Source organism: Pristis pectinata, chromosome 1 (assembly GCF_009764475.1).
Source record: "Pristis pectinata isolate sPriPec2 chromosome 1, sPriPec2.1.pri, whole genome shotgun sequence".
NCBI lineage: Eukaryota > Metazoa > Chordata > Chondrichthyes > Rhinopristiformes > Pristidae > Pristis > Pristis pectinata.
Window position 1 is genome coordinate 121,015,796 of NC_067405.1, and position 27,176 is coordinate 121,042,971.

A 27,176-nucleotide genomic window follows, 5' to 3' on the forward strand; every position below is an offset into this window, starting at 1 on the left:
AACTCTTGACATTGCACTTTTAAAAGCCTCCCACTTGGCAGATGCTCCTTTCCCTGCAAACAGTCCCACCTAATGGTTCCAAAATTTGCTCTGCCCGAGTTCAGATCTTAACCTGTGAACCAGTCATATCCTTCTCCATAACTATTTTAAAACTAATAGAATTATGGTCACTGGACCAAAGTGCTTACTGAGAGACACTTCTCCCATTTGCCCTACCTCATTTCCCAGGATGAGGTATGTACATGCATGTTAATCTTTTGTGTTTCATGCATGACTGCATCCATATCCTCCTGTGTAATTGCATGCTGTAGCTTCTCCATTTAGCAATATTCTGCTTATTCTTCCCACCAAAGTGAATAACCTCATATCTCCACATTATACTTTCTCTGCAGAATCTTTGCTCACTCACCTAACCAGTCTATTCGTTTGGAGATTCCTGTTGCATCCTTCTGAGAACTTGCTTCCCCACCTTTCTTTGTATCATCCGATTTGGTTACAATGCACTTGGTTGCTTCCTCAAATCATTAATATTAATTGTAAGTAGTTGTAGCCCCAACATTGATCCTGTGATGCCCTATAGTTACGGCTTGCCAATTTGAAAATGACCCATTTATCCTGACTTTCCGCTTTCTGTTAGTTAGCTGGACATTATCCTTGCTAATATATTTAACCAGTCTGCTTGTTGCATCATCAAAGAATTTTAGTAAATCCATTAAACAAAATTTCCTTTTCACAAATTTATGTTGACTCTGTTTAATTGTATTGTAATTTGCTAAATGTCCTGCTACTACTTCCTTAATAATAGGTTCCAGCATTATGCCAGTGACAGAAATTAAGCTAGCTGGCCTATAATTTCATGCTTTTTGCCTACTTTCTTGAATAGAGGTATTGCATTTGCAGTTTTCCATTTTGCTGCGGTCTGTCCAGAACTAGGGATTTTTTGCAAGATTGCAAATAATGCATCCAGCATCTCTGCAGGCACTTCTTTAAAGACCCTAAAATTGGCCATCAGGTCCTGGTGAAAATATGCTATCCTAATAGATTTCCGAAAAATTCTGGTCTTGCTAAAAATTTAAGTTTTTTAAAACAATTATCTTTTGCAGTGAAATTATTTTACATGAAATACTAAATTTTAACTGTATATAGCAAAAACGCATTAAACAAATGCACACATTTTCAGTTGTTGCTGATGTTACAAGATTTATTGTTTTTATTGACTGTTCTTAATTACCGTTGAGAAGGAAGCGATGAGTTGCTGTTTTAAAATTCTACTTTCTATCTGTAGAAGGAGCACCCACAATGCTAGGGAGTTCCAGGATTCAGACCCAGCAATGATGAATGAACAAGATGTATTTCCAAGTTTGCACAGTGTACATTCCTGGACAGGGGAACTGGCACTTTCCCTTGCAACCGTAGAAGTTGCAACACATGTCCCTACGCCACCTCCATCACCACCATCTAGTGACCCAAATAGCCCTTCCAGATGAGGCAGACATTTATGTGCACCTACTTCAACCTATCATTTGATGCTCACAACATGGCCTTCTCTACATTGACAAGACTAAGCATTGATTAGGTGATCACTTTGCAGAGCACCTGCTCTCTGTTCGCCAAGGCAGTTCTGGTCAATTCAACTTCCCTTCACATTCCCACACCAACCTGTCTGTCCTTGCCTGTCTTCACTGCCACGGTGTTGCCAAATGAAAACCAGAAGAACAGCACCCTTCATTCTGCTTGGATAGCCTACAGCCCAATGGTATAAATGCTGAATTTTCCAATTTCGGGTAACCCACTTCCCCTGTGTTGCTTTCCCACCATTCCACCCAGGGTCTCTCTGTTCACCTTTCTCCCCTTTCTACACCCCCCCCCCAATTACCTAGGCTCATTACCCTCCCTCACCTGGTTCCATCTGCCTGCGCATCACCCACATATCTCCCTACCTGGAGTTCTCCCTTTGTTCACCTTTCCTATCCCCTCTGCAGCTGGTTCCATCTGCCCATCATCCCTCCCTTATCTGCTTCCACCTATCACCAGTCTCGCTCTCTCCTCCATCTGCCCATCATCCCTCCCCTTATCTGCTTCCACCTATCACCAGTCTCGCTCTCTCCTCCATCTGCCCATCATCCCTCCCCTTATCTGCTTCCACCTATCACCAGTCTCGCTCTCTCCTCCATCTGCCCATCATCCCTCCCCTTATCTGCTTCCACCTATCACCAGTCTCACTCTCTCCTCCCTCTGCCCATCATCCCACTGTCCCACCACCCCCCACCCCTCCATCTGGTTCCACCTATCACCTACCAGCCTCTGTCTCACTTCTATACATTGGCTACCTACACTTTCAGTGCTGATGCAGGGTCTAGACCTAAAACATTGACCATCCTTTTGCCTCCACAGATGCTGTTTGACCTGTTGAATTCTTCCAACAGTTCATTAGACGTATTACATTGGTTCTCTCATCCAAATAATCAATATATGTAATAGATAAGTTACAACCAGAAAGTTAATGCAGAAGATCCCCAACTATGACTTGCCAAGTATAATGACCTTTTAAATCTACCTGCTGCGTGACCACAAATGTATTTCAAACTGCTGCATCAGGATTGCACCGTGAAGACTCGACAGCATAAAAGTTCCTTTTCATAGATCCAACACACTGGCAAAATGCATATTATATTGCATATTGATAATGACTGTTTAATTTCATTGCTGGACTACCACAACTTCACATGACCACTGAGATGACCAAAGTATAAAGCATTAATCTGATTTGTTGGTTGTAGATTACTTAGCCCTGTCTACTCTACACTAGTTTTCAGCATGCTCTCAAACTATAACATGTTTAAACTTAGAAAAAATTAGGAGTGGTACTGTTGATTCTTTGCTTAAATTTGAGGAAGTCTGGAGTCCATTTATTCAGTATTTCCATATGATTTAAGCAGACCTTTTTCGAATCCCTTTCAATAACCTTTGAATATAGAGGAGTGGAGCTAACGACATAGTAATGTTTTTTTTAACTGAAGAAATATCAGTCCAGCTTTTTTTTTTGAAATTTTTGGTTTACTTTCGTTTATTATTATTTTTTTAATTGGGGGTTCTCTTTTCATATAATTTCTTTTCAAATTCTTTTGTATCATGATCACTTAGTAAGAGATTGGGAGGTTCAGATTATATATTTTACTCCCTGTGAGTGTATATATTAACTGTTATTATTGTTATCCTGATCTCTTTGTACCATTATGTATAATCACTAATGTATATTAATTTGAAATTAATTTGAAACTTAATAAAAAGATTGAAAAAGAAAAGTTTTCAGCATGCACACAGTCCTGTATGGAGGCTTTGTCAGGTTGGTACCTCATTGTTATGTGTGACTGGTGCTGCTCTTGGCATGCCTTCCTATTCCCACTGAATCAAGGTTTGTCCCTTGGGTTGATAATTATGACAGAGTGATTTGTATTCAAGACCATGGCATTACAGTTTGTAATGTGGTTCTACTGATAACAAACCACAGGGTCTTACAGTGTCCAGACTTGGGCAGCTAGGTATTCTTAACTTATCCTGCTTTGAGCAAAATATGGTGGAGGCTGTCCTCACTGTGAAGTAAGGACTGTTTCTTCAGTGAATGTGTGGTCACTGCTTCTACTTATTCTGTCATATACAGTATTGTTGCATCTAAAGGGTTGATGAGGCATGGTCAAATAGGTTCATTCATCTTGTTGGTTCTCTAATCACCTGCTATACATCCTCTTTAGCTACATTCTTCAGCACTTGACCATTTCAATCATTGATGGTATTTACCAAACCATTCTTGATTATGTATGTTCCCCTATCTAGAGAATATTTTGTGTCCTTGTCAGCCTCAGTGCTTCTTCCAGCTGGCATTCAACATGCAAGGGTACTGATTCATTAGCCAAAGGAGAATGGTTAGTAGTAATCAGCACAAGCTTGCCATGCCCTTGTTTGTCATGATGCTCAAAAACTTGATGGGGTCCAGGGTCAATGCTGGGGGCTCTCAAGGCTCCTCCTTTCTGACTGTATATTACTACGCCATCACTGCTAATGAATCTGTCCTGCCTATGGGACAGGAAATATCCTGGGACTGATGCCTGACACGGGTATTTTGTTTTGTGTGAATACAGTTGTAGCACATTGCTGATTAGTCTGTGGGTTAAGTTTATGAAATAGTATCTAGGAGCCTGGACTATTAATTGAGGTGCTCAGATTAACAGTCTAGGAATTTAATTATCAGCAGTAGTGCTCAATATATCAGAAAGATTCATTTCTTCTGATTTTTAAAAAAAGTCATAATTGGTCTTCATCAACCAGCGTTTTAAGAAAACTGCAATCTTCTTCTGTTAAACTAACTAGCGTAAGAGATGTTTAAAGAAAAAACCTTACGTGACCTTTTACGTTCGGTCTTTCAAGCTATTTATTCCAGTGTCACTTAATGAAGATGGTAGCAACAAATACTCACGATTATATCACACCTCTAATGTAGAAAAATGTTCCTAGAGGTTTCAGAGTTGTATTCAGATGTAAAATGGTAACGAGTACAGTTAAAAATTTAATCATACTTATGCTGTCTTATATAAAATAGCACAGTAATTTATGAGCAATAGTTTTTATGTCTGATTATTTTTCCTGTTTTAATTCTGTGTAACTTCGTTAATATTTAGTATCTAGACACAATATAAATGTGCAAAATGATGGCTTTTGTAATCTACAAGAGGAGTTTTACCTTATCAACTGAAATAAAGCATCAATATTACACTCATAAATTCATATATAACATATGGATGAAACCATTTGCAAAGAGGTGCCTTCAATCACATACAATATGTTAACTTGCTAATACATTACAAGTCAAGCAGCATCTTGCAAAAAGAAGAATGTAGTATTTGATTATGAAGTTTTGTCTTGATCTCTTAGGAACAACTTTTTTGACTGGTAGTGAGGAGAATGCCTCCATATTTATTTTGGGTCATCCTTGTGTGCTGTGTTTTTGATTTAAGTACATTGTTCTGTAACAAGCATTTATGGTTTTGTTTAGTACAGCAGTATAAATACAGCAAAAGACATGTTTTTAGCATAAATGCAAATTGAAAATGCAGTCTATAAAATGCTCAGTCTTTCAGCAAATATGATCATTTTATATTTTGTGTGATAAATGTTAGATGTGTTGGCAACATTGAAGGCCGAAATCCCTAATTTTTTATACAAGCCCTTAAATATCATTCCTGCTTTTGCTTTGTGCGTTAATAAGATTGTCAGATAAAGCAGATTTTTAACAGTTTTGTAAGAAAATGGGTTTCATCAATGTTTATAATGCTGTCCATGCTTCCTTTTTATACATTTTTTTGGGGGGTACCTTGTCTCACAGGTGATTATGCATTTGCCTCAGCGTTGCAAAAGTGACCTTTTTTTTGTTAAATTGGAAATGCTGCCTGTAGAGTAAATAGCATTCTTCAGTTTTTATTGAGGAAATTAAACCAACCTTAAAAATGTGGACATCAGTAATCAGGCTGACATCTATTGCCTGTTTGGCCTGAAAAAAATACAAGGGCATGGAAGGATACAGACCAAGTGCTGATAAACGGGATTAATGTGTATATATAAGTATATCATGGCATGGACATGGTGCAGTAAAGGGCCTGTTTCTCTACTGTATGACTCCATGACATCCACCATCTCTGCAGCTATTCCCTTTAAAGTTTTGTTGGCCTTTAGCCCCAATGCGACAAATATCTGCTGTAAAGGGCTAGTTTTATTAAAATTGTATAAAAACAATCATTGTTACCTTTTGGAGCACACAAGGAAGTAAAATAATGAACTACTGTAATTGGTGAAAAATGTCACTGCTGAATGTATAAGCAGTTGGCAATTCAGTCATGATGCTTTACACTATGAATTGTTGACTTGTCACATTTGTTCATTGCACTGTATTTTGAAAAGTAGCTGAGTGGACAATTATATGCAACAACAGATGGCTAAGAAAGCATTTAAGATTCAGATAAAATCCTTAACCACATAAGGTTCTCAGTTTGACAGCATTGCAATGCTATGAACCTATTAAAGCTGTTTCTTTATTATATTATACAAAAATTAGTGTACGGTCCTGCAGCTTCAGAATTCTTGCTTTTCTCTATCTGCACCTTACCAGTAAATGACAGATAAGCACGATCGGTTACTGTAGAGTCCTTTGATTTTTTTTTAATCAATAAAATAAATGAGCCAAACAATATGGTAAGTACAGGTATTTTCAATTAGTAGAGACCTTTTTGAACTGAATGATGTTCAGAACCAATTCAGTTCTCTGTTTGTGCTGATCAAAAACTGCTCTCATGTAAATTGAACATATAATATTATCAGTGGTTTTTGCTACCATCAAGTATCCTTCACATAAAGTGAATTCAATCACCAAGTACAAAAGGCACAGAATATAGTAGCCCAGCTCATGATATTTTGTTTTAAATATCTTCACTTTGTATGTTAAATTTTGTATGGATTTGCAATGTATTTGGATTGCTAATATTTAATTAATGGTACATGTTTGCACAGTCACATGATCATTAGGGAAAATCTAAATTAACTGAACTGGTCCAGATGGCCTTGTGGGAATTGCTGTAATGAAAATGTAATTCTTTCTGTAAGTGAGTTCTGGTGCCTGTTCGCTATTCGTACTTTACACCTTCCAGTTTATTTTAGAATGTTCATCAGTTTTCACAATACCATGAAGCATTTTCTATTTAGTCTGCATTTGCTGGTAGGAATTGCCACTCTTAAGCATTTTGCTCTTAACCTTAGTCTGATGGAAATATTATAAAATGGTTTGATCACATAGGTATCTAATTTTCACGTACTTTCTCCAAGAAAAAAGATGGGTATATAAATTTGTTACTAGAATACAAGCCAAGAATGGTAATATCCAACAGAGATCAGGTGACTCTGCAGTCATTTGACTGATTGACTTAAACTATTAATTTACGTGATCATTAATTAAAAGGCAAATCTACATTTCAGAGAAGAATGATATATGATGTTTAAAGGTGAATCTAAAGTTTTGATTGCTGTTTTATAATTTATTCAAGAGCAAAATGTTTTAAAACATCTGCATTATTGTTATATCATTGAAACTTGGATCTTCACTGAAGTCAAAATGATCTTCATCAATATGTTTATTGAGCAATAGCTTTGGAGCTAAAGGAGAATGATATATGACAGACTGCCGCAGATCCCTCTGACTAGTAGAGTGATGAAGACCAGAAGACATAGGAGCAGAATTAGGCCATTCAGCCCATCGAGTCTGCTCCGTCATTCGATCATGGCTGATTTATTTTTCCCCCTCAACAGTATTCTCCTGCCTTCTCCCTATAACCTTTGACACCCTTACTAATCAAGAACCTATCAACCTCTGCTTTAAATATACCCAATGACTTGGCCTCCACAGCCATCTGTGGCAATGAATTCCACAAATTCACCATCCTCTGGCTAAAGAAATTCCTCCTCATCTCTGTTCTAAAGGGATGTCCTTCTATTTCTGAGGCTGTGCCCTCTGGTCCTAGACTCTCCCACTACTGGAAACATCCTCTCCATACCAACTCTATCCAGGCCTTTCAATATTCAGTAGATAAAGATCTATTTGAAGAGCTGTGGCCCTTCCAACCCCATACTATTCTGCAAATTGATATTTCCTTCATTCTCTGCTTTAGTTATGATTCATTCCATATATAGCATAAACTGAATCTGACTGTATCGTTGAATTTTGAACCTTTATATGTGATCATGCTCCTTTATTGCTGGCAGACGATTCATTTTTTTGAGGCTCTACTTTCCAGTGAGTTCTGGTGCTTCAAAATTCTGAAATTAATTGCAGTTTGAAAGAAATTAATTAAATTTATTTAGTTTCCTTGCAGCGGCAGCTTTGGTTGTAGCCCTGTATATTTATGTATTTATTTTTCAGTCATATCTTCTTGTCTAATTCTGTCCACCTGAGCATCCCTGAATTTAATCATTGCCTTCAGCTGCCAAGACAATAAACTTTGAAATCCTCTCTCCTACCTTTTCATCTTTCTATCTCTTTCCTCTCTCTAAAGCAGTTTTTTTGAAAATCCTTATCAATGCTTTTGGTTATTTCTCCTAATAATTGGAATTAGTTTATTATTGTCACTTATACCAAGGTACACTGAAAAACTTGTCTTGCATACCGTTCATACAGATCAATTCATTAAATGGTGTGCTGAGGTAGTACAAGGTAAAACAATATAGAATGCAGAATAAAGTGTCACAACTACAGAGAAAGTGCAGTACAGGTAGACAATAAGGTGCAAGGTCAAAAAGGGGTAGATTGTGAGGTCAAGAGTCCATCTTATCGTACTAGGGAACAGTTCAATAATCTTATAACAGTGGGATAGAAGCGGTCCATGAGCCTGGTGCTATATGCATTCAGGCTTTTTTTTTTAATCTTCTGCCTGATGGGAGAAGAGAGAATGTCTGGGGTGGGTAGGTTCTTTGATTATGCTGGCTGCTTTACCAAGGCAGTGAGAAGTATAGATGTAGTCCATGGAGGGGAGGCTGGTGGTCATGATATACTGAGCTGTGTCCACAACTCTCTGCAGTTTCTTGCGGTCATGGGCAGAGCAGTGTAAAATTTGGTTCATGATACTTACCTGTAGCATTTTGGGACATTGTTGTTTGTTGCAGGTTAGCACAAATTGAAGATGTTGTCAACAACTACTTGGGACTATATTAATCTTTTACAAGTTTTTGATGTTGTTTAGTATGAGTCTTGCAGTGCAGTTCTGATCCAGCTAGTGCCTATGGAACATCATCAAAATTGTCAGCTCCAGAATGCCATAATTTGCCCTTGAGAGGTTAAATTATTGCTTTCTCATAATAAAGTTCCTAAATTCTTAACTGCTCTAAAGATTTCAGTCCTTCACATATAAATTATTTGAATATCTCTTTAAGTTCTTACTAAAATAGTTTTGTGTTTCAGACAATCTGGAGCTATAATTGCTGTTACTTAATCAAATATACATCAAGATTGAATTTATCCTACAATACTATTAAAGATTCTCCATGAAGATTAATTTTAAGTGAGTTTGAAGCTGATAGAAATGAGGTGTTAATTTTAAATCCTATTTCTAATTATCTTTCTCATTTATATAGATATGGGATGCCATTGAAACAGGCAGGTGTTTAAAGAATTACTTATGCCATTCAGGGGCAGTTCGTGATGCTCAGTGGTCTTTGTGTGGAAGACAGATTCTCAGTGGTGGATTCGATTCTATGCTCCATCTCACAGATATTGAAACAGGTATAGCATTGTTATGTTTTTTCTAATTTTCAAATATTTTTGTGTTAATTTTAAATGTAGTTGCAATTAAGCAAATTAATGAAGGAAATGAAAGGAAGTCACAGATGCACATTTTCCAACCAGACTTTTTTTTTCCCTCAAGCTTGAAACTGTTTCCATCCCTGACTTTTGAGATTCATGCTTTGAGCAATGAAATTTTAAAACTGTAATCATAGTTCAAATGTTACATGTCTGGCACGTTTTATCATTATTGGGTACTTTTTCAACATAAGCATGAAAGGGTAATTCTATTTCAGGATCACTATTCTTCAATTTCCCTTAGGCCTGTGGAATGTAAAATGGACCACCTTTCCAGCATCAGTTAGCCTAGAGGCATAGTGTTCTTATTCATGTGTTCTCCAAGCAACCAACGTTGTTGTCTTTTAATTAAAATGGAAGAATCAGGAACTAAATAGAAAATGCTGGGGGCAGGCAGCATTTGTGGAGAGAGAATAATTTAATAACTTGCATCAATGCCCTTAAAATAATTTAATGACTTGGATCAATGCCCTTCTACCAAAGAACTACAAAAAAAATCAAGAAATCAAATGTTTCAAGTTGTAGATTAGGGAAAGGCGGGGGGCACTGTGGGAATCCCATTAACTATGAAACTTCATCTCTATTTCTCTCTCCATGGATGCTATCTGATCTGCTGAGTGTTTCCTGGATTTTCTGTTTTTTATTTTAGATTTACAGCCTCTGCAGTTTTTACCTTTTCTGGAACTTTCAGCATTATTTATGATAGGAACATGATGTTTTTGTTAATAAGTATGTATACTAATTAAGAAGTACATGTTGTACAGTCGAATTGTAAAATTCCTTTGTATAATATTCATTTTATAATAGTTTGGGCAGAGGTCAGTAGTTAGACTAAGTCTTGCCAAAGTAAGGTTACTTTATTGGTTATTGTTTGGCAAAAATAATCAGTTTCAAAGTAAGTAAGTATAACAACATCTGGCAGTATGCATTAGATAGTTGTACTTGGAATGAAAATTACAAGAAGAACCTAATTGTAGAAGAGACATGATTAAATACTTATGTGACCTGATTATGATACAGTGATCATTGTCAAGCATGGAGGTAAGGTTCACTTGAATAGAATTCTTTTAATATATTCATTCAAGGGATGTGAGCTTCACAGGCTGAGCCAGCATTTAATTGCCCATCCCTAGTTGCCCTTGAGAAGGTGGTGGTGAGCTGCTGCCTTGAACTGATTGTAGATATCAATCAAGTGGGCTGCTTTGTCCTGGCTGGTATCAACCAGCTTGAGTGCAGTTGGAGCTCCAGGCAAGTGGAGAGTATTCCATCACACTCTCTTTGTAGATGGTGAAAAGGCTTTGGATATCCAGCTCAAATCTACTCTTGTGGCTGGTCCAGTAATGATGACCCTCAAGATATTGATGGTGGAGGACTCAGCAATAGTAAAGCCATTGAAAGTGAAAGTGGTATCATCTGGCACTCTTGTGTATCAACGTTAACTTTTCTGAGCTTGTAATGAAAGAAGGTCATTGATGAAGCAACTGAAAATTGTTGGAGCTGGGACACTGAGGAGTTTCTACTTCCCAACCTTGTCATTGATGTAATTTCCTTTTCTTGAGCTCCTGGTTCTGTGGCATTGCATATTTCACCTTGAATAAATAGATGTTCTCTGAAGCCCACCTGGCAGCTCAACATTAATTCATACTCCTTGGTGTATATATCACCAGATTTACAGTAAAATGGGAAGCAATATTTCTACTGGATTTAACTTAAAATTTAATATGTAATTAATATCTTGTTAGAGGTTTAGTTTGAATACATGTTCAGTCAAAACAAATTGGTTTTAAAAGTCAGCTATCAATGAAGCATATTGACTTTCCATCCACTCTAGATAGCTTACTCTTCCTCCAATGCCTTCAATCCAAGTCATGTGGAAAATCATAATTTCTCCAGTCGATCACCTCAAAATCTTGGATGAAAGAGAGTAGGGACAACGGAAACAGAGGTATTTCCCATGTTCCGTGCCTAGGCTTAGTTGTTGCTCTGTACATTATCCAGTACAGGTAGCAGGAACTGAATATTTTGAGTGGATAGCATTACCACAAGGATTACAATTCCATTAGGAAGGAAAAATAGCTTTAAACCATGACAGAGTGCATTAATAAACTTTTTGATTTCAGGTTTTAGCAATGGAACTGACTTGAATTTCACAGCTTTAATACTTCCCTTTGTTTTCTCTCTGTCCCTCATTAATCTGTTGACCAGACAGCTCTGTAAACATTGGGAACATTTAAGCAAACCTAGCTTCAGCATGCAGAGGTGGAGGTTTAGCGATGAGCTTCAGCGTATCAGAGATATTTCCTTTGTCCTATCTACCCTTCCCCCATCCACTTTGCAGCTTAAAACTAACTTGTATTCTCACTTTCCCAGTTCTGATGAGGGATCTTTGACCTGAAAAGTTAAGTCTCTTTCTCTTTCTACATATACTGCCTGACCTGCTGAGTGTTCCCAGCATTTTCTGACTAACCCATTGTTCCAGAATACTTCCTGGTGATTCATTTGATGTACAGTTCAATAGATTTGGGCAGTCCTCTTGTATATCGTGAGCTTCAACAAAGAGTGTTAGAATGTTACTCATTCAAAGAGTGTCATCGCTAAACCTCCACCTCTGCATTTTGGCAGCATAGATCATCAAATGATGATGAGTGGCAGCCTTGGCATTTTTGTTCCTTTTATGTAAACCCGATTCAATTCCACACAATAAGATTAATTAAGTCAATGCAAAACAGAATCACAGCTTCTTCTACCTGGTTTTATTCAGTACCAGGCAACGTGGTATAAATTATCAGGAAAGATGTGAATAATGTAAATCTTTTCATTAACCTAAATATACAATGTATTGTTTGTGGTTTCAAAATGATAAAACTGGAACATTGTCAGACAGTTTAAGTTTCTTATTTCCACTTAAAATCTCACTGTTGTTAACACAGGTAAACAAGTCATCAGTTTTTGTAATGAATTTCAAATCACTTGCTTGGCATTCAGTCCTACGAATCAAAATGTCTTCTTGAGCGGAGGGTTCAGTTCAACAGTGAAAGCATGGGATACAAGAAGTTGCAAGGTTTGGTAATATCTTATTACCGATATATGTTATTGACCTGAAATAAGTTGAATTAGCTACAATGAATTTAATTTTTCATCAGAACAGCAATATAAACATAAAAGGCATTAGGACTTTGAAGTGAGTAACAGCAAATTTATCAGCCAAAATAAAGAAAGCTAACATTTTTCAGCCTATAATTCAGTTTGGAATATTAATTGCTTTATTGGTTTAGCATACAGTGTTTACATTTGGAAACTGGCTTTGGATTCAGTTGAGAGTGAGATGATCAACATTATAAAAGCATACATTTCAAAAATTGAGTAAGTTGTGATTATTCCTTGCAAAGCAAGAATATTTTATCAAAAGTCGTCTTGTGTCTGGAATAAAGGGAAAAAACATTTTTGTCACTGTAAATTATATTTCTATTTCATTCCAGGTGGTGAATGAATACAGTGCTGGAATACAGCAAACACTCGACATTCTTTTCCTGCCAGGAGGAACTGAATTTCTTACCAGTACAGATGCTGTCAGCAGAGACTCAGCAGACCGCACAATCATTGCCTGGGATTTCCAGACTTCTGCAAAAATATCCAATCAAATATTCCATGTGAGTATGACAAACGTACATTTTCATTTATAAACTGAGAATAGTTGTGTCAAGTGTTTTCAGTTCAATCACACTGTATGTATACTTGGAGTTCAGAAAATGTATGGTTCCCTTTTTTAATTGCCTAGTAACTTTTTTATATTACAGCAACATTTTTTCCATTTGAATCAGTCTTTCTAAAAATTCACTCTTTCTGTAATTTTTCTTCTGGTACTGCGTAGGAAAACACACATTATTGCTGGAAGCGGTTAAATCACAAAGTCCCTGAAGGAAATAGTCATTGAGATCTTTATCTGTTTCATTGCTAAAATATTTTGAGGTATCTCTGTTGTGAATTTTCACAGGATTTAAATGAGATCTTACAACTCCTTTCTTCCCCATAGGAAAGATACACCATCCCATGCATGGCTCTCCATCCCAAAGAACCTGTCTTTGTTGCTCAAACTAATGGCAACTACATGGTGCTATTTTCTACTCAGAGACCTTACAGGATGAACAAAAGGAAACGATATGAAGGTCATAAGGTATTTTTAATAGATTATTTTGCTACTGAAGCGTAAGTATTGAACATAAATGTTTGTCCTCATCAAGAAAGTCTCTTTGATTTTTCTATAAAATCCAACCCATTGCAATTCGCCTATTGGCGAAACAGGTCTACAGGGGTGCCATCTCCCTGGCCCTACGCTCAGCTCTGGAGCATCTGAACAGTAAAGGCACATACATTAGACTATTGTTTATTGACTACAGCTCTGCCTTCAATACAATAATTCCAAGCAAGCTTGTCATCAAACTCCGAGACCTAGGACTCAACACCTCCCTCTGTAACTGGATCCTTGACTGCAATCAGTGAGGATAGGCAGCAATACCTCCGGCACGACTATTCTCAACACTGGTGCCCCGCAAGGCTGCGTCCTCAGCCTTCTGCTCTACTCCCTATACACTCATGACTGTGTGGCCAGATTCTGCTCTAACTCCATCTACAAGTTTGCAGATGATACCACCGTTGTAGGCCGTATCTCAAACAGCGATGAGTCAGAGTACAGGAAGGAGATAGAGAGCTTAGTGGAATGGTGTCATGACAACAACCTTGCCCTCAATGTCAACAAAAGAGCTTGTCATTGACTTCAGGAAAGGGGGCAGTGTACATGCACCTGTCTACATCAATGGTGCTGAGGTTGAGAGGGTTGAGAGCTTCAAGTTCCTGGGTGTGAACATCACCAACAGCCTGTCCTGGTCAAATCGCGTAGATGCCACGGCCAAGAAAGCTCACCAGCGCCTCTACTTCCTCAGGAGGCTAAAGAAATTTGGTTTGTCCCCTTTGACTCTCACCAACTTTTACAGATGCACCATAGAAAGCATCCTATCTGGATGTATCACGGCTTGGTACGGCAACTGCTCTGTCCAGGACCGTAAGAAGCTGCAGAGAGTTGTGGACACAGCCCAGCGCATCATGGACACCAGCCTCCTCTCCTCGGACTCTGTCTTTACCTCTCGTTGTCTTGGTGTAGCAGCCAGCATAATCAAAGACCCCACCCACCCGGGATATTCTCTCTTCTCTGCTCTTCCATCGGGTAGAAGATACAGGTGCCTGAGGGCACGTACCACCAGACTTAAGGACAGCTTCTACCCCACTGTGATAAGACTATTGAACAGTTCCCTTATACAATGAGATGGACTATGACCTCACGATCTACCTTGTTGTGACCTTGCACCTTATTGCACTGCACTTTCTTTGTAGCTGTGACACTTTACTCTGTACTGTTACTGTTTTTACCTGTACTACATCAATGCACTTTGTACTAACTTAATGTAACTGCACTGTGTAATGAATTGACCTGTACGATCGGTTTGTATTATTATCGGTACAAGTGACAATAATAAACCAATACCAATACCAACTGGAGATGCAACTAGCTAAGATCTAGCAGATCATTTAACAGATACACACCATTGAGTTGGCTTACAGAACAGTGTATCCAACTGATTGCTCTTCAAGTAATTTATTGTATTTTTATAGCACAGTTGCAGTGTCTGCCATGTTGAGTGTGGTATCAGTGGGAGACCTCAGTGAGAAAGAAGCAATGGTGTAGCTTTATGTTTAGAGAATTAAATGAGGTAAATTATTCTGGCTTCTGCTTAGTAAGCTAATCTAAGTAGAAAGAAACATGGTAGAACAACCTGTGCCATGTAGAAGTCCAGGGTGCTGCTTCTGTCTTGGACAATCATAAATGAAGGAAGTATCTTAAAATGGAGGACCTTCAGTTTTAGGTTTTGAGCAACAGCTGACTTCACTGCTGTTCCTCATGAGGCTAAGTATTTCATGGATAAAACATTTGAAGAGGTGGTTGCTCTGCAGCTGGAGAGGGATTGTGTGCAGAGGTAAAAGTATTTAAATTTCAGTCATGTAAGTTTCTTACCAATATGATCATTTGACATAATGTTATCTGCTTGCTTACTGATACATGATGTACGTGGTACTAGTTCATATTGGCTAACCTTCACCTCTGAATGGGCGACTGCCAGATAAACCAAAATAGCATTCTAGAGGGGGAGAGTAAATTGGTAGCATATTGGTAGCAACAGCAAAGGAGGCAAAGTCCTGCAGAGAGATTTTAGAGACTTACAAGCAGTTCTTCAATGGTGATAATCCCTAGATAACTCCGGGTGTCATTAGGGCATTAGTGAACCAGATGGGCTTTATAGCATTATGTTAGTTTTGTACTGCAATTGGTTTTTACTTTCCAGATGATCAATCTGAATATAAATTCCACAGCTGTCATGGTGGCATTTGAACTCTGGTCTTCAAATTGTTAATCTAGGCCTTTGTGTCACCAAGTTTTAACCAATGTGCCATCACTGCTCCCATGCTGTTGGTTTGCTCTCTGACTGGAGGTGGCCATTGGCTGGCACTAAAGTGTTGCAAGTGCATCTCACTGACTCAGGCCTGTGTGTTGTTTAGCTTTTGTTGCAGCAGACATGGACTATTTCATTACTGGATGATGCAGATAAATGTGAGCTTATCCACTTTGGTACTAAAAACAAAAAGATTATTATTTGAACAGTGATAATTGGGGAAAGAGAAGGGAATTGAATTTAGGAGCCGTGAGGTATTGTTGCAGCTATATAGGTCCCTGGTCAGACCCCACCTGGAGTATTGTGCTCAGTTCTGGTTGCCTCACTACAGGAAAGATGTGGAAGCAATAGAGAGGGTGCAGAGGAGATTTACAAGGATGCTGCCTGGAATGCAGAGCATGCCTTATGAAAGCATGCCTTATTGAGGGAACTCAGCCTTTTCTCCTTGGAGAGACGGAGGATGAGGGGGGACCTGATTGAGGTGTATAAGATGATGAGAGGTATTGATCGGGTAGATAGAGGCTTTTCCCCAGGGCTGAATTGGTGGCCACAAGAGGACATAGGTTTAAGGTGCTGGGGAGTAGATATAGAGGAGATGTCAGGGGTAAGTTTTTTACTCAGAGTGGTGAGTGCGTGAAATGGGCTGCCGGAAACGGTGGTGGAGGCTGATGTGATAGGATCTTTCAAGAGACTGTTAGATAGGTATATGGAGCTGAGTAAAATAGAGGGCTCTGGGTAAGCCTAGTAATTTCTAGGGTAGAGACATGTTCGGCACAGCTTTGTGGGCCGAAGGGCCTGAATTGTAATTGTTCTATGTTCTAAGATGCAATAAGACCTGAGTGTCCCTGTACACCAGTCACTGAAAGTAAGCATTCGGATGCAACAAGCAGTTAGGAAGGCAAAAGGTATATTGGTCTTTCATTTATAAAAAAAGATTTGAGTACGGGAACAAGGATATCTTGCTACATCCGTGTATGGCCTTTCTGAGATCCTATCTGGATTTTTGTGTACAGTTTTGGTTTCCTTAAGTGAGGAGAGGTGTTCTTGCCACAGAGAGAGCAAAAGAGGTTTAATAGATTGATTTAATAAAAAGTGCTGTCTTCAACCCAAAACATTAACTTGGTATCTCTTTCCACAGATGCTACCTGACCAGCAGGGGTTTATTTTTGCATTTAACAGACCAATTTCTGATATGGCAGGAGTGATATATGAAGTTAGATATAAAAAATTCTGCAGATGCTGGAATCTGGAGCAATACACAAAAAGTGCTGGAGGAACTCAGCAGGTCAGGCAGCATCTATGGAGAGAAATAAACAGTCGACATTTCAGGCCGAGACCCTTCATCAAAGGAGGAGGGTAGAAGTCAGAATAAGAAGGTGGGGGGGAGGGTGGCGGGGGGAGGAGGAGGAGCAGATGCAGGCAGGGGATAGGCGAGTTCAGGTGATAGGCAAGTTCAGGTGAGGGGGGGGGAGGTAGTGGGAGGGGGAGAAAGTGTAATAAGCTGAGAGGTGATAGGTAGAAGAGGCAAAGGGCTGAAGAAGAAGGAATCCGGTAGGAGAGGACAGTGACTGAAGAAGATGGCGAAGAAGACGAATTAAGTTAGACCAATATTCAGTGGAGTACAGAAGAATGAGAAGGGATTTCAAAGAAACTTATAAAATTCTAACAGTACTAGGTAAAAAAATGTTCCTGATGGCTGGAGAGACCAGAAAAATGGGTCATAGCCTTGGAATATGGGATATCCCATTTACAACCAAGATTGGGAGTAATTTCCACAGGTGATGAACCTGTGGAAATCTCAACCACAGAAGGCAGTGGAGTCCAAGTCATTAAATATATTCATGAAAACAGTGGATAGATTTCTTAATGGCAAAGGAATTGAGGGATACAGGAAAAGGTGAGAATAGGGAAAGTGGATGATCAGCAATGATCATGTGTATGGTGAAGCAGGCCTGAATGGCATACTTCTGCTCCTATTTTCTATTTTTCTGTGAACTGAAGACTACTTAATGATCAGGATCCATTCTCGTTTCTTATGAGGAGAAGGACATTGATAAAGCATCTGAAAATGTTCTGAGGATTGAACAATTTCAACTATTAATAAGTTTGACCTCCAGTTTTAATTTTCTGATCTAAATTGATGTTTGTCACGGAAAGATCTAGCATCTTAAATGTTTAGATTGTTTTGCATATTGCTAAACTTGAGTAAAATTCCATAATTTGCTTCAATATGTAGCTTTATTGTGAAAGCATCTGCTATTGAATGCCATTCTAGTATGTGGTGAATAAATTTTCATAATATTTTGCAGGTGGAAGGTTATGCAGTGGGCTGCAAATTTTCACATGATGGAACTCTACTTGCTTCAGGAAGTTCAGATGGGACAGTATGTTTTTACAACTACCTGAATTCAAAACTGGTTCGTACTTTGCCTGCCCACAAGCAAGCCTGTACTGATGTTTCATTTCACCCTGTGCACCCATCCATTATTGCAACTTCTGACTGGAGTGGAGAAATCAAATTGTGGCAGTGATGGTCAGTTAAATAGCAGTAAGTGGGAGGTAAACTTGAGGTGTGAGTGAATAACATTGTTCATTATTCTGTCCTAGCATCAGAGAATACTCGTTTTCTCGGAAAGAACAACTTAATTTAATTTCTGTTAGTACATAGAATATTGTGTTGATTGATTCAGTCATGTACTTCATATTCTATAACTCATAATAAATAGAAATATGAGGGTTAAAGAAGACTGAGTATCAAGATGCTAATTTGGTGGTTGGTTTGGTCCATGACTAATATATATATGCAGATGTATGAACATTGTTTGATCCCATTAAATTATGCTCATGATTCAGTGAACCACTTAGTTTTTAAAAAGGTACTGAAGCAGTGAAATGAACCAATGCTTCAATAGACCACAATTTTAGGCAAGTTTTTTTTTGGTGTAATTTGAATCAATGGTAGAAGCAGAAATGATTTTTTCACCAAGAATGATGCAATATGCACTAATAATCACATTGTGCAGTGTTATTACTGTTATATTCATTAACATGTCAAATGGGATGGTGTTCCACTTATTGATGTATTTAGGCCCTGCTCATTATGTTACATGCCAGTGCAGTCCACTTCCGCATCAAAAGTGTGCCATGGGTTTCACTTTGCTGGATGATCAAAATCTATCAAGTATTATACCAATGAAGGTAGTTTTATGTTTCTTTGTTATTCAATAATGACTGATGCTGACAGATTGTAATGGTCAGTTGATAAGGAAAACTACCTGGTTGCTGGGTTGGGTAGTAGCTCAATGTAGCAACATTTGTGATGAGATGTATTTTGTGAAGTCAATTAAAATTAATTATTGAAGATGGCAGCATAACATTAATTCCTTTCTTCAAATGAATTTGTAACATTTCACTTTATTAAAAACTTTTAAAGTTACTTTCCTTCAATAATTCTCCATATTCTGACCAAATGGAGGCCAGCTGTATCATGCATTACTATTTACATGAATAACTCGAATTTCCTCCTGTAAATTGCAGAAATTGCTTTGTATTGTGTAGATAGTTCAGAGATTGTTAACAGGACATTTAAATTATGGAATTAACTCAAAATCATCATCAACTTAGTTCAAACATTTTAAAACAATACTGCTTGGAAACAAAAGCCTTCTGACTTTAGTAGTTCCAGTGTTTTAAAGCAATGATTTATCATGATATAGGAACTCTCTTGGAATCATTTCTGTAGGGATGCAAGGAAATGTCAGGAATGGAACGAAGTGATTAGCAATCCAGTGAGTCAACAGAGGTTCAAACTGCATTTTTCTGTGTTGTAAAATTGTGTGCTTTTCAAAAATCAGTTGAGATTAACTCTGCTTAGGGAGAAAAGTATAAAAACTTGTGTAAAATTCTTTCAAATGTTCAAAGAAAATCACAGCTTCAAATAAATCCTTTCCGATCTGGCTATTATTTTCTGTGGGGAAAAAAGTAGAGTACTTGTGTTCTAATGAAAAATAAATATTTAATTTCAAAAATACTTTACTCATGAAAAATTCCATGTGTACATAATAGAATAGTCAAGCAAAAATTTTCATCACAAGTCATGTTATTCCAGTTATTTAATATTAACATGACATTAGTTATCATTTATATACAATCAAACTCCAACAATCCACTATCCAAAAATCCAGATGGTTCACATCTGGCTCACTGGCTGATATTTGCTGCACTCCTTTCCAAATCACCTGGAGGCCAGGTCCTATGTTTCCTTCCAAATCACTGGGGCACCAGGTCCTGTACTTCCTTCCAACTCACCAGGGTGGCAGTTCCTGCACTCCCTTCCACTGTGCCAGGGCCCCCTTTAAACTTGCTGGGTTTCACTGGAAACTTTACAGTAATACTCTGAAACTTCTTTAAAAAAAAGTCTTTGGGTATTAATAAGAATAGTGTGCAATAGTCTGGGAAATCTCCTAGTCTGGTACCAGCAAAGTCACAATTGTGCTGGATTATTGGTGTTTTACTGTCCAAACCTTGAGCAAATAGTTTTTGGGGTTTTAACACAGATTCCAACCCTTAAACTGTGGCCTTTCTCCATAGAACCCTTTCAGTGGCTGCATTGAATCTCAGCGTTTCCCTCAGTACATAGTCCTGGATGTCAAATAATGGCAATTTGCACCACTTAATCGTGGACTGCTCGAACAGTTTTAGGCAGACCAGAAGGAGTCTTTCATCCATTATTGGTTCTCCAGCAGCGCTTATCACAGTCGATGTCCATGGGAGCAACCTGTACAGCACAGAATCCTGTGGGGAAGGCCTTGATAAATACTCCTGCATCTTTTCCCAGACTTTCCAGGTAACAGTACATTTTAGAAAAATGCAGCCATTAACATGCTGTCTGATATAATTGTCACTGTCTGTTAATTTGGAAGAATGTAATTGCAAGTGTCTGAAATTGAACTGGGAGCGTGAAAGTACAGATGCCCCCTGTGTTATGGCCATTTAGGGTAGTGGAAATTCACCTTTACACAATTCACAAATCAATACTCAAAAATTTGAGATGCAGTATAAAAGTCACTCTAGCGGAATTTGCGGGGGGAGAAAAGCAAATGAATAAAGCCACATCTTGGCACATCGTAGATGATGCGGCTTCACATTATGAAAAATTGGGATATGGACTGTTTTCAAGGAATGCAACCCCCTTCCCTGCCATAATGTGGGAGTAACCTCGAAACTTTATTTGTGTGAAGGATTCTTCTTGGATTAAAAAAACGTAGATGGTACTACTGGGCAAGGTAATCCTTCCAGCTTTCATTTTTACTTTAATGCAAGATTGTGTGAATAGTCCACATGAAAATGTATTTGGTTAAAGAATTACTAACCATTAAGATTGTTAGGTTGGTACCTATGTAAAATGTAAAAAAAAATTGCCAACACACTGCCAAAGGCTTTTCTTCCTTAGTGATTTCTAAAATCCTTTTATTGATTCCTGTACATTCTATAATTCAGGAGGTGGAGCACAGATTCATTTGACACATTCAACACATATTCAAATTATTAGAGGTACAGAGGCTTGGGTCAGATGTTTCAGACAACATTAAAAATCAAAATGCAATCACAAAAAATAAAAACCAATAAGTGTGCATTGTACAGTGAACGCAGCAAATTTATGGGTTAAATTCAGGGCAGCCTTTTATAATCCATCTTTGAGTTTTTAAATGTCTATATACTCCTTTTGTAAGCAAATTCTAGTGATGGTGGACTCGCATTCTAATACCATTTGTCTTTTCTTGGTCAAATGTTTCCTGGTAGATTTGTACGGAATTGCATTGTACATAACAAAAGATTCTTGGTTGGTTCTTAGACATAAAAAAGACATGTAGCTCTAAAGCCTCTTTCACAATCTCAGATAATCAGCCTTTTGATGCTTTTTTTTGAAGTGTAATCTCTATTGTGATGATAAAAAAAATTTTGCATGATTCATGAGTTGCAATACAATACTTTCAATGACCTATTGTTTTTCATCTCTGAACCCCTCTTGTTAACATTCAATGGAAGAGAATAATCAAGATTTTATATTTACATCAGAAACATTTTAAAACTGCACATGGAAGGGAGTGAAAAATGATCATTTGAGAGCAGCTTGTGTTCAATCAAAACTATTAATTTATATTGCACTTTAGTAAAATGTATGGGGCATTCTTTATATGAAGGAATACTTCTCAAAGGGAGATGAGGTGATTCAAAATATGAGGTCACCAGTCTAACAAAGATATGACAAGGGATTTCTTCCTTGGAAGATTGTGACTCTTTGGAATTCATGACCAGGGATAATGGAGGATGAATCATTCAATATATTCAAGACTGAGATGGACTTTTGCTCTTTAGGGGAGTTGAGGATTATGGAGAACAAGCAGAAAAATGGTGCTGAAGCTGAGATCAGAACTGCCATGTCTGTATTGAATTGTGGAGCAGCACAAGAGGGCAAATGGTCTACTACAGCTCGTATCACATTCTTAACACGAAAAACACGAGAACTGGAAGATCATTGCCATATATGGGTCAAGACCCTTCATCTGGCTGGTCCAGGTGAAAGTTCTTGACTATAACGTTGACTGACTGTCCATTTCTCTCCGTAGATGCTGTCTGACCCGCTGTGTTCCTCCAGCATCATGTTCTTTTTTTTAGTACTAGCTCTTACTCTGGACAAACAGCTTCCCAAAAGTAAGTTACAGATTTTCTTCTGAGGTTAATCATAAATAAAATATTTGGCAAAGCACATTATTCTATTGTAGCTACCTATATGTAAAGTGTTATAGAACAATGGATGGTGAGATAAGTACAAAAAGAGTAACACCAGGAAAAACTTTGAATGCCATCAGATGATTTGGGAAATAAAATGTAGAAAAATAAGAGCAGAAACATAGCAGAGCTGACATAATGTGCCTTTAAGAATATTAACAGCTGCATTTTTGACATCAAAGGTTTCTTAATTGATTACTTTCAATACATTTCTCTATTTTTCCACTGTATATGAGAAATAAATCAGGTATGAATCATTTTGACCCTGTAGTTAAACATAGAACAATACAGCACAATACAGGCCCTTCGGCCCACAATGTTGTGCTGACCTTTAAACCTCGCCTAAGACTATCTAAGCCCTTCCTCCCATATATCCCTCTATTTTAAATTCTTCCATATGCTTATCTAGTAATCTCTTGGATTTCACCAGTGTACCTACCTCCGCCACCACCCCAAGGTAGCACACTCCATGTCCCAACCACTCTCTGGGTAAAAAAACCTTCCTCTGATATCTCCCTTGAACTTCCCACCCACTACTTTAAAGCCATGCCCTCTTGTATTGAGCGTTGGTGCCCTGGGAAAGAGCTGCTGTCTGTCCACTCACTATTCCTCTTAATATTTTGTACACATCTATCATGTCTCCTCTCATCCTCCTCCTCTCCAAAGAGTAAAGCCCTAGCTCCCCTTAGTCTCTCCTCATAAGCATACTCTCTAAACCAGGCAGCATCCTTGTAAATCTCCTCTGCACCCTTTCCACTGCTTCCACATCCTTCCTATAATGAGGCGACCAGAACTGGACACAGTACTCTAAGTGTGGTCTAACCAGAGTCTTATAGAGCTGCATCATTACCTCGCAGCTCTTAAACTCGATCCCTTGACTTATGAAAGCTAACACCCCATAAGCTTTCTTAACTACCCTATCCACCTGTGAGGCAACTTTCAGGGATCTATGGATATGAACCCCCAGATCCCTCTGCTCCTCCACACTACCAAGAATCCTGCCATTAACTTTGTACCCTGCCTTAGAGTTTGTCCTTCCAAAGTGTACCACCTCATACTTCTCTGGATTGAACACCATCTGCCACTTCTTAGCCCAGATCTGCATCCTATCAATGTCCCTCTGCAATCTTCGACAGTCCCCTACATTATCCACAACACCACCAACCTTTGTGTCGTCTGTAAACTTGCCAACCCACCCTCTACCCCCTCATCAAAGTCATTAATAAAAATCACGAAAAGCAGAGGTCCCAGAACCGAACCTTGTGGGACCCCGCTAGTCACAGCCCTCCAATCTGAATGCACTCCCTCCACCACAACCCTCTGCTTTCTACAGGCAAGCCAATTCTGAATCCATGTGGCCAAGCCTCCCTGGATCCCATGCCCTTTTACCTTCTGAAGAAGCCTACCATGTGGAACCTTGTCAAACGCCTTACTAAAATCCATGTAGACCACATCTACTGCACTACCCTCATCAATCTGTCTGGTCACCTCCTCAAAGAACCCTATCAAACTTGTGAGACATGATCTGCTCTTCACAAAGCCATGCTGGCTGTCCCTGATCAGACCGTGATTCTCTAAATGCCCATAGATCCTATCTGTAAGAATCCTTTCCAACAGCTTGCCCACCACAGATGTAAGGCCCACCGGTCTATAATTCCCTGGATTATCCCTACTACCTTTTTTGAATAAGGGGACAACATTTGCCATCCACCAATCCTCCAGTACCATTCCCATGGACAACGAGGACTCAAAGATCCTAGCCAAAGGCTCAGTAATCTCCTCCCTTGCCTTGCGGAGCAACCTGGGGATATTCCATCAGGCCCCAGGGACTTCTGTCCTAATATTTTCTAACAGCTCCAACACATCCTCCCTCTTAATATCAACATGCTCTGGAACATTAACCTTACCAACACTGTCCTCAGCATCATCAAGGCCCCTCTCCTTGGTGACTACTGAAGGGAAGTATTCATTGAGGACCTCACCCACTTCCACAGCTTCCAGGCACATCTTCCCACCTTTATCCCTAATCGGTCCTACCTTTACTCCCGTCATCCTTCTGCTCTTCACATAAGTGAAAAATGCCTTGGGGTTTTCCTTAACCCTACTCCCCTTCTTGCTCTCCTCAGCCCCTTCTTAAGTTCCTTCCTTGCTACCCTATATTCCTCAAGAGACCTATCTGATCCTTGCTGCCTAAACCTTGTGTATGCTGCCTTTTTCCTCCTAACTAGATGTTCCACCTCTCTTGTCAACCATGGTTCTTTCACCCTGCCATTCTTTCTCTGCCTCACCAGTACAAATTTATCCCTAACATCCTGCAAGAGATCCCTGAACAATGACCACATCTCCATAGTACGTTTCCCTTGAAAAATGTCATCCCAATTCAGATTCACAAGTTCTAGCCTTACAGCCTCATAATTTGCCCTTCCCCAATTAATTATCTTCCTGTCCTCTTTGCTCCTATCCTTGTCTATGACAATGCTAAAGGTTAGGCAGTGGTGGTCACTGTCCCCCAAATACTCACCCACCGAGAGATCTGTCACCTGACCCGGTTCATTACCTAATACTAGAACTAATATGGCATTCCCTCTTGTCGGCCTGTCAACATACTGTGACAGGAATCTGTCCTGGACACACTTAACAAACTCTGCCCCGTCTAAATCTTTGGTACTAAGCAGGTGCCAATCAATATTTGGGAAGTGATAACATGATCCCATGATAACAACCCTGTTATTTTTGCACCTTTCCAAAATCTGCCTCCCGATCTGCTACCCGAAGTGTCCTTGCTGCTACCAGGGGGCCTATAGAATACTCCCAGTAGAGCAACTGCTCCTTTCTTGTTCCTAACTTCCACCCATACTGACTCTAGAGAGGATCCTGCTACATTATCCACCGTCTCTGCAACTGTACTAGTATCCCTGACCAGTAACGCCACCCCTCTCATGTAACCCCCCCCCCCCCCACCTCCATCCATTCCTGCCCTGGTGACAGCCAAGTCTCTGCAAGGGCCACAATATCATAGTTCCATGTATTTATCCAAGCTCTCAGTTCATCACCCTTATTCCTGATGCTTCTTGCATTTAAGTAAATGCACTTTAGCCCATCCACCTTACTATTTTTATACCCTATACTCTGCTTCTCCTTCCTCAAAGCTTCTCTGTATGTTAGATCTGGCTTTACTCCATGCACTTCTTCCACTGACCTATCCCTCCAGTTCCCACCCTCATTGCAAACTAGTTTAAACCCTCCCGAACCACACTAGCAAACCTGCCTGCAAGGATATTGGTCCCCAAGTTCAGGTGTAACCCATCCAATCTGTACAGGTCCCACCTTCCCCAGACAAGATCCCAATGATCCAAAAATCTAAAACCTTGCCCCCTGCACCAACTCCTCAGTCACACATTCATCTGCCATCTCCTCCTATTCTTACCTTCACTATCACGTGGCACTAGCAGCAATCCTGAGATTGCTACCCTTGAGGTCCTGTTCTTCAGCCTTCTGCCTAGCTCCCTAAACTCACTTTTCAGGACCCCATCCCTCTTTCTACCTATGTGGTTGGTACCAACATGTACCAAGACTTCTGGCTGCTTTCCCTCCCGCACAAGAATGTTGTGGACCTGATCAAAGACATCCTGGACCCTGGCACCTGGGAGACAACATACCATCCAGGATTCTTGCTCATGTCCACAGAACCACCTCCTGTTCCCCTGACTATTGAGGTCCCTATCACTATTGCCCTCCTTTTCTCCTCCCTTCCCTTCTGAGCAGCAGGACCAGTCCCATTGCCAGAGACCTGGCTACTGCCGCTTGATCCCTGTAGGTCATCCCCCTCAACCGCATCCAAAGTGGAATACCTGTTTTTGAGGGGAACAGCCTCCGGGGTCCTCTGCTCTGTCTGCCTGTTCCCTTTCTCTTTCTCTCCCCTGAGAGTCACCCATAAATCTGCCTCTTGGACCCTAGAAATACCTGCTCTAAGGGGAGGAGGGGTGACTGCCTCCCAAAGCACAGCATCTACATAACTCTCTCCCTCCCTGATGCTTCGCAGTGTTTGAAGCTGTGACTCCAGCTCATCAATTCTGAGCTGAAGTTCCTCCAGCCTCAAGCACTTACTGCAGATGTGGTCACCGTGCACTAGCTCCCACATCATGCAGCTGCAGCACATCGCCTTGCCCTCCATCTGAACTATTTTTTTCTTACCTAGCTATAGTCTTCTTAAAAGTTATAACAATAGCAGTAAACCTTACGTTTACTTACCAGCTACTCACCAGGGTTGTTGAACACCAGAGTCAGTGTTCAAGAATGAAAACATCTGATTTGGTCTAGTGTAATAAAAACCCATAGGAATTGCTTGTTAACATTTTTGCAAGAACCAAGTATTCCAGTTAAATAGTTTGAAACTTCATATGTAATTTTCAGTAGCACAGTATACTTCTGTGGGAATTTACATTTGTACATTGTTTTCAACATTAATTTTGCATAAATTTGGATTG

The 27,176-nt window shown here is 39.3% G+C and overlaps 1 protein-coding gene across 7 annotated transcripts in view; it reads left to right on the forward strand.

Annotated features, from left to right (window-relative positions):
• Positions 1 to 19,833, forward strand: part of wdr25 (WD repeat domain 25) — a 43,671-nt gene extending 23,838 nt beyond the window's left edge. For all 7 annotated transcript variants that reach the window (XM_052013849.1, XM_052013875.1, XM_052013840.1 and 4 more), the window contains 5 exons: positions 9,169 to 9,316; positions 12,325 to 12,455; positions 12,874 to 13,044; positions 13,428 to 13,568; positions 18,207 to 19,833. In XM_052013849.1, the coding sequence (XP_051869809.1) occupies positions 9,169 to 9,316; positions 12,325 to 12,455; positions 12,874 to 13,044; positions 13,428 to 13,568; positions 18,207 to 18,428 (813 nt within the window). In that variant the 3' untranslated portion in view covers positions 18,429 to 19,833. The remainder of the gene's footprint in view (positions 1 to 9,168; positions 9,317 to 12,324; positions 12,456 to 12,873; positions 13,045 to 13,427; positions 13,569 to 18,206) is intronic.
• The last annotated feature ends 7,343 nt before the right edge of the window (positions 19,834 to 27,176 follow it).